Genomic DNA, 13,738 nt, shown 5'->3' with positions numbered 1-13,738 from the left:
ATTTCCCAATGCTGATCCCCAAAATGTTTCCCAGATTCTCCCACAAACGCTGACTCCATCAATTCCTCAATAAACGTTTGTCCTGTTCCTCATCACAGATGCCACCCCCCCCCCCCAAAAAAAAAACAAATCACATTTTCCTGTTGACTATTTCCCTGGGTTTGACCAACAAATATTGACCCCAACATTCTCCAGTGCTTTAATGTTGGCTTTTAGCTTCAGCATTTTCAGAAGAATTGATAACGCAAATATCCTTGTTAAAAATCCTGTTTAATAGATTCCTGTATTTATAACACTAAAAAATATCACATTTACGAGCGACATTGAGTGAACCTCTTCATTAATATCCAATCTGCCTGGACTGATCTAAGAACATCAAGAGCTTTGTGTAATTTGATTAAGCAAATCAAAAACAGTACTTTGAACGTTGCCATTGACTTTAGTGGGAACTCGGCCATTGCCGCACTGATTCATTAAGTTTGGATGAACTCCAGCCACTCTTAGGCCCCTGAAGTCTCAGCAGAGCATTTGGGAAAGCAGAGCTTTAAGTTAAACCATGCTGTGTGGTCTGGGGCTGAGTGTATCACAGTTCTCAGGACAACTGGGCCGATCTAGGATCAGCTAAGCCCTAAGTGCATCCTTCGAGCAAATAATGTTCACTATATATTCTTTCCCACACATCCACGCACATGCGTTACCCTCACATGCTTCTCCATGCATTTGTGTGCTGCTGATTCCAGCCTTGCCCTCTCGCACAGCCCTACAGATGCACTATGTAATCTCACCCATATCTCGTCACCACACTGGAACAAGTGTTTTTCACGAATGTGTGAGAGTGAAGGCACTGTGGGAAAGTTCTGTTGGCACATGTGTGTTTAGCAGCTGTCTTGAATTTTGTGAATATCCAGAGAGCTTAGCCCTGTCAAACTGTTACATCAGCAGCGCTCATTACACCAGTCATTAAGGATACAGCCGTGCACACACACCAGTTTAATTTAGACGCGTTTAATTCAGAGCTGTGAACTTCATTAACATCAGTGTAAGTTATTCCACTGTGTGTCTGAGCGGAGGCCATGGCTTCAGACCAAATATTTCACTTTATGAGCAGATGTTTTCATAATATCACCTATATACAGCACTTTGAGTGCTTTCAGCGTCAGGGAAAAAAGGTGACGAACAAAAATATTAAACAGTAAATTACCCAGAAGCCTTGGCAACCAAAGAAATTTTATTAAAAAAAAAAAAGTTATATATAACAACCAAATACAACATTTTATTTAATTTTTTTAAAAATTATATATATATATATAAAATAGTGATTTGTTTTAGTGTATCCAAACTTGTATTACAGCTTCCATTATTTTCATGAGGCTTGCGATCTGTAGGGATATTTTTCAGCACCTTCGAAGTTCAGTCTCAGAAGCTGGTTGATGATTTTCTGAAGTAATCTGACACATTCAGCGGTGTTGAGGTCTGGACTCTGGGGTGGTCAGTCCATTGTTCAGCTTCTTTGTTTGATGTGTCCGTCTCCTTTTCTCAGTGAGGTTCTTCTTGAACAGCTACACATCCTTTCAGACCCACAGCACTGAGTCGACTCCTCACAGTGGGAGGATGGACAGAAACACCTGTGGATGTTTTCAGATCTGAAGCAGCTTTTTTTCCCCTCTCTTTCAAAGATGAAAGCTTTAAGTGCTGTTTATCTGATGGGGACAGTAATGATGTCTTGTGGGTGGTTGTTAGAAGTTCTGTTTTTCTCTTATTTTTTATTTGCATTATCTTATATCTAATCTGAGAATTTAATAACTTGTACTCAGCGGTCATTTTGACCAGAAATGAAATCAGTAGCCTTTGATTTGCAACAAGTACTGTGTATATTTCAGTGGTTCTTTGTCTCTGTCCATTTCTCTTCTGCTTTTCTTTTCTTTTTGTCTTTAATGAGAGTCTGATCGCTGGTTTGGGCTACAGTTGTACAGGGCTACACTATGTGGATTAAACACCATTTTGTGATAATATTGCTACACATTACCTTGTAATATACTAACCTCATTAAAAGTCTGTTCTTAGGATGTAATAATCCTGGGGTTTTATGAGCTGAAAACATGGTTAAAGATTAAATGTCATATGCATAATATGCATACATCTCACAAAATAACTTATAAACAATTAACACACTGCGTTATTCAGTCCTACATTATAATGTTGTGCATCGGGGGGCAGTCATGGGCTGGAGGTTAGGGAACCAGCCGTCCGACCGGAAGGTTGCCAGTTCGATCCCCTGAGCTGACAGCACGTGACTGGGCTGCCCTTGAGCAAGGCACTTAACCCTCAACTGCTCCCCGTGTGCCACGGATAGGGCTGCCCACCGCTCTGGGCGAGTGTGCTCACTGCCCTCTAGTGTGTATGTGGTGTTTCGCTTTTTTCCCCGTTGTGTGACTAATAAGCGTCACTTAATCTTAATCTCATCAGATGCTGCTGATTTCAGAAACTGAAATACCTCTCTTTCCGTCTCCCTCTTTCTCTGCAGCCCTTCCCGCTCGTTTCGTCCTCTCGCTGGATGGTGAAGCGGGGCGAGCTGACGGCTTATTCGGAGGAAAAGAACGGCATCTTCTCCAAGAAGATGTCACGGCATCAGGTCTACTTCTTCCTCTTCAACGACGTTCTCATCATCACCCGCAAAAAGAGGTGAGTGCACTTAGCACAGCAGGATGCTCTCTGTGTAAGTTTGTTTTGTTTTGTTTTGTTTGTGAAGTGTATCAGGTGAATATGATGAGTGGCGTTTACATGAATTCCAAAAAAGACTTGACCTACGGCAGTAAGCCCACACATGTGGTTATTTGATTCACTCAGAGAGAAGGGCTGACATTCACAGGAGAAAAATGTCAGGACTCTGAACTTATCAGTGGTGCAATATATCATCGCTGCCATATCAAAACCTCATAACTCAGTTTTTCCTGCTGTTTAAAAATGCTACCTGCTTTAGACATTGCGTGAATGGTTCATGATGAATAAAATATGAGTTTGAAATTACTTGGAATAAAATATTTCCACATGAACTTTAAATATTAAAATGAATACTTTACCAATTTTAAGATCTTGTTATGATGGTGACGATACCCACAATCTCTAAAGCCTAGTAATCAAGACTAGTACTATGGTATAGTACTATAGTACTACTGTGGTAGCCGGGTAAGACAAATGATACTGTCAACTTCGAGACCATGAAACTGGTCATCTCAAAAGAATTCAGGGATCCAATTTAGGTCAATGGCTGCAGTCTGGCCACTGCTGTTTTAAAGACTGTTAAAGACTCATTCTGCTTTTACCTCATTGCCCTTATTGGGAAGAAGGACCTGCTGTAATTGGAAGACTAAACACAGGCCAGAGCTCACCAGAGCTTTGGAGAAGGTCTCTGCTTATCCACTTTGTTGCTTCCAGCGGTGACCTTCACCTCCTTGCTGTTTCCCATCATACCCTATGTCTTGTCCCAACATGCACAGCATACGCTATAGGCGCACAGTCTGCTAGGTGTGGCCATAATTATGTTAGATTTCCTAGAAAGATTTTGTCACTTTATCGTTTGTTTTATATAGTATGAATCATCAACGATTACATGAACAGAAAGGAGTTTCTGTCTTGTGGCTTTTTGTTCTTGTTTTTAAAGAGCTCATGTGATTTCTCGACAGCTTGGCGTGTGTTAAGTGCATTTCCAGGGTATTTTCCAGTGCTGCCGGAGCCGTTTTGGAATTGCATGTGTGTTTCTGTATGTGCTTCAGGGTGTTCCACAAGGGTGTATTCTGGGCACCACAAACTTTACTGGAACTGCTTGTTTACTCGAAATGTGGCAGCAGGGTATTCAATTGGAACTTCTTTGTCTTGCTTAAAGGTGGGGTTACACTACATGACCTTTACTTTGACTTTAGCCCGGACTTTCAGTCTTGCTGAGTCTGTGCTATTTGGCTCTAGTCTACAGATCAGCAGATGGAGAGAGAGAGTCGAGTACTGCATGAGCGTTTCAGACCAGTCTGAGTTTATCAAACGTGATTTTTTTTTCGACCCGACTCTGAGTGTAATCTAGTGTACCAGCTAATGAAGAAAAATGGAAAGAAAATAATAAAAAAAGAAAAGAAAAATGGTCTAAAAAGCCACTCGCATGTGGAGCGAAGCATTTTATTGAGCTGAGTTTAATCCATTATCTTCACTTAAACGTGTTTACCTGGTGCCTTATTACTGTGTCAGTGCAAACGGCAGAGAAAACAGCAGCAGCTCCACGTTAGCTTATTCGTGTCTCTTAATAATCGGAGAGCGCGAGAGTTTGTGTGAGTTTGCGAGAGTTCCGTGAGCTCCATTTGGTTCAGCAGCAGTTGAGTAGTGTGTGTGATCTCTAATCGTTAATGTGTGATCGCCCAGAAAAATCTGCAAAAACCAGTCATGTAGTGTCAGATGGCCAGTCTTTTTATAACCTGTTAAGACTTTAAAAGCATAGTGAACCCAAGGCTTAAGTCATATCACCTGCATCTTATCTGCAAAATCACTGAGTGTCGTCCAGATTTCCATGTTGTCTTTGCAAAGTCAAGCTTATGTTGTAGGCTTGCTGACCTCGCTGTGTCCAGGGAACAGGAAGAATGAGAAATCTGATTACTGAGCTAAATTCCTTACTCAGATTTGTAGACCTTACTCCAATCTAAGAAATCAGTGAGCTGTTTACATGACCATTTGAATGATCAGATAACTGCAGAAATCTGATTATGATGAAATTGAGTGCATGTAAATACACTCGTGATGAAAAACCAGCGAATAAAGTCGAATAAAATAAGTTGCCTTTTTAAGTAAAATGAAATCAAATGAAGAGCTCCACTGAAAGTAAGAGGCAGCTGGCAGTTCAGCACAATGAGTCGTGCGTAATTATGGCATGACATTTTGGAGCAGGTGTAACAGCAGCACTCGAATACAGCGCGAATGCACTTACATGCCTCACATTGTTTACATAATAAAATCCCAACGCACAAAAAAATCTGAATAATGCGTTGGTCATTGCAGTTGCCAGTTGCATTCTTGGTCATGCACCTTAAATAAAAATATAAAATTGTGCAAATTGCATGCTGAAATCATCACAGTTGTGTCTAAATTTTTAAAAATAGACTTGCTCATGTTGTTTCATACTGTAAACTATAATAATAACAAAAGTTTTGAGCAAATTCAGGTGTCATTTTGGCTGATACCACTGTATTTATTTATGCCTCATATTCCTACAGTGGCAAAAATTACACAAGCAAGTCGATTTATTGTTAATTAATATCTCAACATGGTTTGAGGTGAGCGTGTGACGATATAGGCATGCAGCTTCCACAGTGCTTCCACAGGCTTCCATCATATTACTATATTAGCCCTGTAGACACAGTACAAAACTAATGAAGCCAACATCAGACACTGAAGATGTCTTGGTTGATCGTTTTTTGTCGTAAGTGGGTAAAAATTGTGCATGCATGTAAGAACAGTGGCAGACTGTGTGGGTCGTGGGGTCGTGCAGTGTGCAGACGTACGTCTGCTGAGGCCTCCTTACATATGGAAAGAAATACCACATTGTGAATATGTCACAATGGCACACTGGAATTGCGAGATGCTTTTGCACTGCAGCCTCTAACCCGTCTGTGACATGTTTAAAGCTTGGCCTGCAGTATTTTATTATTATTTTTGGTCAGGTGGACGTCTTGATTGACTCAGACACGCAGGGAACAGAACCGTTAGGACGCTCACGGCTGCCATACCAGTTGCTTGCAGGCTCAGTTACATATTGCAGCCTCCTGTGACGTCGTCTTCTACATCTCCTCCTTCTCGTCGTTGCTATTGTTATTCTCCTTGATCTTCTTCCTCTCCTCCTCATGGATTTTTCCTCTTCTTCACCTTCATCTTCTTTTTCTCTTTTTCTTCTTCTGTTTGCTCCTCTTGTTCTCATTCTTCTCCTTTGTCTTCTTCCTCTCCTCCTCCTCCTCTCCTTATTGCTGTCACCCTTCTTCTTCTTCTAGTCCTCTTTTTTTCTTTCCCATTTCCTCTTCTCCTTTTTATTCTTCTCTTATTCCCTTTCTTTACTTGTTTCTTTTGCTTTTTTCTGTCTGTCGACTCTACAGTTGTCTGCAGTGGCTATAGTTTGTAGTTAAGGTGGTCTCATAGTGATGTGTGCTGTTTTTTACTCTGTCGGTCAGTCATGTTATTGAGATCTGCCTTTCTCTCTTTTCCTTTGCTCTGTTTTCCTCTCCTGGTTTTTGGGAACACTCTGCTTGCTTTGAAAGCCTTTCTGGAAGCGAGGTGCTTTTCATTTCCTCTTGAGTGCTGGAGCATATGGCTGTGCATTCTTTGGGATTCTGAAGAAAAATAGACTTTTTTTTAATCAGAGTGTGATGAGCGGCAGACTGCAGCAGCCCACGGTGGCGTGTGTGTGTTCTGAAGTATGATCCGATATTTGTGTGTGTGTGTGTGTGTGTGTGTGTGTGTGTGTGTGTGTGTGTGTTGCAGACTGTAGTAGTCTCCAGGTCACGCTAGTCTGTCTCCCACACGAGGAAAAAACAAAAATAAAAGTGCTCTGCTTAACACTACACTACTCCCACCCCGACCACACTGCTCTGTTCCTCTCTTCTCTTTTCCCTCCCATTTTCTTCTGCTATTCCCTGCGTCCAGAATGCTTATGTAACTCCCAGCTGGCTCTCCTCTCCTCACCTCGTTTTGTTTAGTCTCTTCTCTTTTCTCCTCTTGTCTTCTCTTTTTCTCATCTTCTCTTCTCTCTGTTTGTTTTATCTCATCTTTTCTCTTTTCTCCTCTTCTCTTTTTTACCTCACCTTCTCTTTTCTTCTCTTCTCGTTTTCCCTGTTTTCTCTTCTCTTCTCATCTCGTCTTCCCTCTCTTCTCTTCTCTTGTCATCTTCCTTCTCTTGTCATCTTCCTTCTCTTCTCTTCTCGTCTTCCCTCTCTTCTCTTCTCATCTTCCCTCTCTTCCCTTCTCTCCTCTTCTCTTGTCTTCTCATCTTCTCTGTTTTCTCTTCTCTCCTCCTCTTCTCTTCTTGTCTTCCCTCTCTTCTCGTCTTCCCTCTCTTCTTCTCATCTTCCCTCACTACTCTTCTCACCTTCCCTGTTTTCTCTTCTCGTCTTCCTTCTCTTCTTGTCTTCCCTCTCTTCTCTTCTCATCTCGTCTTCCCTGTTTTCTCTTCTCTTGTTCCATCTTCTCTTCTCTACCCTTTCACTCTTCTCTTCTCTTCTGTTCTCTTCTCTTATTCTGCCTCTAAAGCCCACAGCTTTGTTTTTTTCCCCCACCAAACTACTGTTCAGTCTTAAACTGTAAAAGCAGAAGTTTTAAGTCTCTATGATAATGTAATGTAGTCCACACTGTGCTCCTCACTGTGTGGAAAGCTGGTCCTGTAGCTGCAGTGTGATGATGGCATCATCAGGGGGCAGAGGAGGAGGTACTCCCACTGTTATCACACACACACACCCAACATGCTTCTCATTCCAGGTTGTCTGTGTGTGTGTGTGCGTGTGTGTTCAGTGTGTTTATCCTTGGAGCTGGAACATCTCTTGGCTGTTTAGGAGGAAGTCATTAGAGCTGTCGGAACATCAGATTGCAGTTTGGGCAGCTGACTCCCGTTTAGGAGCGGAGTTATTGCCTTTTTATTTCAACACAAAGTACCCAACCAAAATTGGGAACAGAAGGCAGAGTCATGAACCCGGCTAATCAGGTTAAAGCAACAGTTCAATAAAAAATCTAATTGAACAGTTTTCCCCTTTTTCTTAAACATAGTTGATCAGCCAAGACCTGGCTGTGTTTTGCGTCTGAAGGTTTTTTTTTGCCTTTTTGCCTTTTTGCCATTTGCCATTAAAGTACCATGAACACACGAATATGCAGGAATCCATCAACACATCTACATCCTCTTTGGTAATCAGATAATTGGGAAACTCTGGGTCTGCATGAGTCAAGCAGTATTCAGATTTCTGCTTTGCAACCAGCCAATAAAGTCACAGAAGACGTGATGTAAACATAGTGTAAAACTTCATGCTGCAAGTTTTGTTTTTGCGCCACTTCACCTGAAAAAGTGAACATCTATCTATCCATCTATCCATCCATCCATCCATCCATCCATCCATCCATCCATCCATCCATCCATCCATCCATCCACAAAAAATCTGAATAATGCGTTGGTCATTGCAGTTGCGTTCTTGGTCATGCACCTTAAATAAAAATATAAAATTGTGCAAATTGCATGCTGAAATCACCACAGTTGTGTCTAAATTTTAAAAAATAGACTTGCTCATGTTGTTTCATACTGTAAACTATAAGAATAACACACGGTTTGAGCAAATTCAGGCGTCATATTTATTTATGCCTCACTTTTATCCTACAGTGGCAAAAATAACACAAGCAAGTCTGTTTATTGTTAATTAACATCTCAACATGGTTTGAGGTGAGCATGTGATGATAACATGTAGCTTCCACAGTGCTAATTGGTGCACACAGGCTTCATTACATTATGTTGGCCCTGTAGACACAGTACAAAACTAATAAAGCCAACATCAGACACTGAAGATGTCTTGGTTGATCGTTATTTGTCATAAGTGGGTAAAAATTGTGCATGCATGTAAGAACAGTGGCAGACTGTGTGGGTCGTGGGGACCTGCAGTGTGAATGTGTAAATGTGAAATGCGTGCACTGGGGCCAAAACGTGAGCTCCTGCCTAAATGTGTGTCCAGGCATGTGCTAAGTAAAGTCAGCGTTTAGCTTTGCAGCCCGAGGGAAGTTCACATGATATGGGTGTGTTTTCCTTTTTAGATTTTTTGTCCGAGTAAATCTTTCTCAGTCACACATATACATTCAGGATGAGAAGCATGTGCATACACGTGCACTCTCTGACAGGCACAGGCACGATCACCCTACACACACACACACACACACACACACACACACACACACACACACTCAAACTGTCATCTTAGCTTTTCACAGCTGAACTCATTTCACACCCTTTTGTTAAATATATGCTGTGTAAAATATAAGGAATTTACTTTGTGTGCTTGCATGAATGTAAAGTTAGACTTGTGTGCAAATGCAAATTACATGCTTCACTGATTTTCAAGGTGAAAAGAGGTTAACAATGAGCAGACTTAAATACTTACATGAAGCTTACATTTTAGTGCACAATGTATGTTTGCGAAGTTGAATAAAATAAAGTAAACCAACAAATAGAGGATCTGGAGCTGTGGTCATGCAGAGGGCCATGCGAAGAGGCCCAGGGTGTGCACTCCGCTTAAAAAAGGGATTGTTATATTGTTGCTCTGTTTCATGTGATGTTTATGTATTATTGTTTCAGGGTGGGGAGGGGTCAGTTAATGGGGTAGAGTGACTACCGTAAAGGACAAGCCTATGGCTAATGGTGACCTCCCCTGTGAGTTCTGTGTTATGTTGATTCCTTTTCTGGTGGTGTTTTAATGAACACACAGTGTTTGCAGCAGAATCTTGGCCTGTACCATGTCTGCCTCACTGGTGTCAGAAGTGGGATTGGGCAGCTACTTTAGAGGGGAAGCCTATGTCTAATGCTGATCTCCTCCCATGAGTTTTGTGTTATGTATATGCCTTTTCTGCCTTGTGTTTAATAGAGCACTACTCACAGCAGAATCATGGCACACAATATAAAATATGCTACTTTTGCACAGGCCACATTTTGCTTTTGGTTTTTTCCCAATATGTTAAATTCAGCAAATAAATGATAATTGTGCAATAAACATGCACAAGTGTGTTCTATTTTCTATAGAAAATCAGCCTAATCAGAATGTGTTCAATCACTTGGACAATTAGCAAAACGTCATTTGACTGGGGTGCCCAAGCTTCTGCATACGACTGTGTTGAGTGGCTTTCTGTTAGCTTTGGCAAAATATGTTGACTCACTACAGAATAGTTTTGATGGATGGCTAGTATATAACAGGCTCCATATCTCTTGAATGCCAGAATGAGTGATTGAGTGGTTATTGGTTGAATGGATGAGTGGTTGTTACTGCCAAGATCAGAATTTGCAATATTCGCTATTACATCTGCAGTATAAAGTCAATGCGTAATTATGCATGACTCACTGTGCTAAACTGTCAGTTCCCTCTTACTTTTGATACAGCACTTTATTTTTATTTCATGTTGTTTAAAGTGACAACTTTAAAATGCCTGTGTGGCTCATTTAAGAGCAACAATGTTATTTGTATTGCATGTTCAAGTGTTTATTTAGCCCACACAGTATGATCTCCATGTAAAAAAAAAAAATCTAACATTTCATTATCATCTTCTGGAAACCTCCTTTCTGGAAGTACATGTCTGTGCTGTCATGTGCCGGAATATAAAGCCAAGCTAGCTGCAGGGCTTCTTTCCCAAGTTCTTTCTTTCTGAAGGGTCTCAAAAATCATGGCCTGTACCTTGTCTCCTTCTACGTTGACGCCACATTGGTGTCAGAAGTGCGATTGGGTGGCTACCATCGAGGGTAAGCCTATGGCTAATGCAGACCTACCCCGTGAGTTCGGTATTATGTATATGTCTTTTCTGTCTGGTGTTTCATAAAGAGCACTACTCGCAGCAGAATCATGGCACACAATATAAAATGTGTTTTTTGTATCTCTTTTTCTGCCATCACTTCAGCAATTTCTTTGCACTAGTACGCAACAAACAGCAAAGGAATCAAGTAAGTAATGGTTAAAAAAGAAATTGATTAGTAATTTATTTGTCTTTGATTGCCATTGTCAATTTTAGCTGCCCTAATGAAATAAGTGCTCGGGTTCCTCTTCATTCACGCATAAATCTTTCGCCTTTTACTAAAGATTTCCATAGAGGAAACCTTCGAACCGAACGTTGCCGGTTTGATCCCCTTGGCTGACAGTGATGATTGAAGTGCCCTTGAGCAAGGCACCTAACCCTCAATAGCTGCCCACTGCTCTGAGCACTGCCCCCCTAGTGTGTGTTCACTAGTGTGCATGTATGTGGGTGTTTCAGTGCACAGATGGTTTCAATGCCGAGGTCTAATTTCACAATGTGCAAACACAGTGACAAATGGTATTCGATTCAAGTGTGTGTATATTGTGTCATATATTGTCTATAAGTGTATATTTTGCAGGCATGCAGGCAGTTTTGTTTATGTGTACTAGCAGGTTGTGCTGTGTATGTGGATGACTGTGTGATATTTTGGGTTCATGGTGTTCTTTCTGAAGCACCATTAGGATTGTGTTTGTGATTTGTCGGTGCACACTCCGTGACTCTGCAGCATTAGTCTTGCTTTACCTAAACACTCAATTGCTTCCATGTTGCATGCTCTGGAAGGCACGTCACGCAGGGAACACTTAATGAGGTCCAGGTGCTCATGGGAAATGTAGGCATGATTTCTCAGATTTACTACCTTTGGATGGGATTTGTAGTTCACCTATATTTCCGAGTTGAAAGAAAGCTGTTGTTATTCTCTCTCTTTGCATTACATAAGGGTTTCTTGCTATTTGCAGCTGTTTTACTGGTTTTGGTGAGGAGTTTTGTCTGAGATGGTTTAAAGTAGTGAAGTGTAAAGAAAAAGGCCTGTTTTTTAAATTATATCTTAAAATTATAATTAAGATTTTCTTTTTGGAAAGCAGAATGCAGACTAAACAGGAAAATATTACAGACAGAAGCCACTACAGACGAGTGAACAACAGGCAACATGATTCATATTTATCATTATTCCAAAGCGAGTTCAAGTTATTTTAGCTCAAAGATGAATTACGCAGTTTTTTCTTTATTACTTCATTATTTCTGCATTACTAAATGATTAAGTTTTAAACAAACTCATTCAGAGTCATTTGATATGAAGAACAGAATCGTTCTGAGTCAGAATTGCTCGCAGCGGTGGTGATGGGAACCAGATGCCAGCGTTTAATGACTCTACAAGCTCACTCACAGAAAGTTATTGCATGAAATGGTTATAAATATCCTGTCTGAGACATTGTTTTATGTCAGAAAAAGATTCTGAATCAGTTTTCCTACAGTGCACCCTTTCACACCAGATGAGCCTGAATGACTTGGTAGTTATTAAATTCTGAAGAAATGTAGAAGAATTGGTGTAATTTCCCATTAATTATATTGCAGAATAAATCAGACTTAAACTGTATATTCTGTCATAATTTATTGCAATTCACTTTGCTATTGGAATATGCAGCAACTTTACTGCACATTACATAGTTTTAAAATGGTTTAAATAATGGAAAAAAGCTGATTTTAGGTTTGTTGTTCAGTCTGTGACGACTAATGCTGTAACACCCTATACTCACTCAGTAATGATGCTCTAAATATTTCTCTCTCTCTCTCTCTCTCTCTCTCTCTCTCTCTCTCTCTCTCTCTCTCTCTCTCTCTCTCTCTCTCTCTCTCTCTCTCTCTCTCGCGCGCGCTCTCGCTCTCGCTCTCTCTCTCTCTCTCTCTCTCTCTCTCGCTCGCTCTCTCTCTCTTGCTCTCTCTCTTGCTCTCTCTCTCTCTCGCTCTCTCTCGCTCTCTCTCTCTCTCGCTCTCTCGCGCTCTCTCTCTCTCTCGCTCTCTCTCTTGCTCTCTCTCTCTTGCTCTCTCTCTCTCGCTCTCTCGCTCTCTCTCTCGCTCTCTCTCTCTCTCTCAGTGATGAGAGTTATACAGTGATAGATTATGCACTGAGGAATCAGATTTGGGTGGGGCCATGCCAGCCAGAGGATCTTAACCTGTCTCCGACACGGACCACCGCGGGTATGCTGACATCACGGCAGGGCACAGCCAGCCACTTGTTCCGCCTCAATTTCAGCAGCAACCGCACAGGAGAGAAAGTGCCCATGATCCTGGGGGCAGAGCTACTGTAAGTACCACCTGTACTGGTAACATGTATACTCATTTATTCAAATTGTATACCTTTACCACATGGATAGAATACATTACATCAGCAGAGTGTTGTTGGTAACACTTTCTAGGAATGTCACGTTGGTACGCATCTATAAGCACATTCATAATATCCTATAATTAATTCGTAAGGCATTATAAACACAGTTATAAGTACTTATAAAAATGCATTACACATTATAGCCATGCTTATTATGCAGTATGAATTGTTAACATAATACTTTATATGTTATATGTTATGAGAGCTCATAAGCTGTATTTGTCTGCTCTAAGTAAAGTAAAGCGTACTGGACTAAAGCCTCCTCCAGTTTTAAGAGTGTGGTTTCAAGTTGAAGTATTCACTGAAGGATTTACTGAAACACTAAAACATCCACATTAAAGCTCATTACAGGCTTCAAATGTCAGAGTTTAAACTAGTGATGCCGTCAGCGTTTCACCCAATGTGGGAAAGTTAATTTACACCACTGGTAATGTGCACCACCGTTAGCCTGCCACTAACTTAACACTGCATATCCAATAGAATGTTATCAGAGCATTACGTTAGCATGAAAAATGTTAGCACTGCTTGGAGCATCTGAATATTCAGGGCTGAAGCCCTGAAGATGCAGCTCTAACAGCACCAGCAGTGAGAAATAAAATACTGGAAATCTCAGGGTAAATAAACTCTATTCGTCTTTACTTTACACTCTCCAAGCTGGGACTGACTTCTTTGGCACTGACAGTATAATGTTATTAACACTACTTATAATGCATCATATTAACAATTCATAATGTATGATAAATAAGGCTATAACGTGTAATTCAGTGTAATTCATTTTTATAAATATTTATGATGTTTCTAATGCCT

The 13,738-nt window shown here is 40.8% G+C and overlaps 1 protein-coding gene and 1 pseudogene across 1 annotated transcript in view; both read left to right on the top strand.

The window, feature by feature from the left end:
• The window catches only part of LOC108434113 (rho guanine nucleotide exchange factor 26), an 82,429-nt gene that overhangs the window by 49,234 nt on the left and 19,457 nt on the right, over positions 1 to 13,738 (top strand). Inside the window, exons 12-13 of the mRNA XM_017709025.2 lie at positions 2,525 to 2,682; positions 12,641 to 12,850. Coding sequence (XP_017564514.1) covers positions 2,525 to 2,682; positions 12,641 to 12,850 — 368 coding nt within the window. The remainder of the gene's footprint in view (positions 1 to 2,524; positions 2,683 to 12,640; positions 12,851 to 13,738) is intronic.
• LOC119263762 lies at positions 10,791 to 10,853 on the top strand (annotated as a pseudogene).

Source organism: Pygocentrus nattereri, chromosome 7, assembly GCF_015220715.1.
Source record: "Pygocentrus nattereri isolate fPygNat1 chromosome 7, fPygNat1.pri, whole genome shotgun sequence".
In the NCBI taxonomy this organism is placed as follows: domain Eukaryota; kingdom Metazoa; phylum Chordata; class Actinopteri; order Characiformes; family Serrasalmidae; genus Pygocentrus; species Pygocentrus nattereri.
This window is presented reverse-complemented; position numbering and strand designations above follow the sequence as displayed.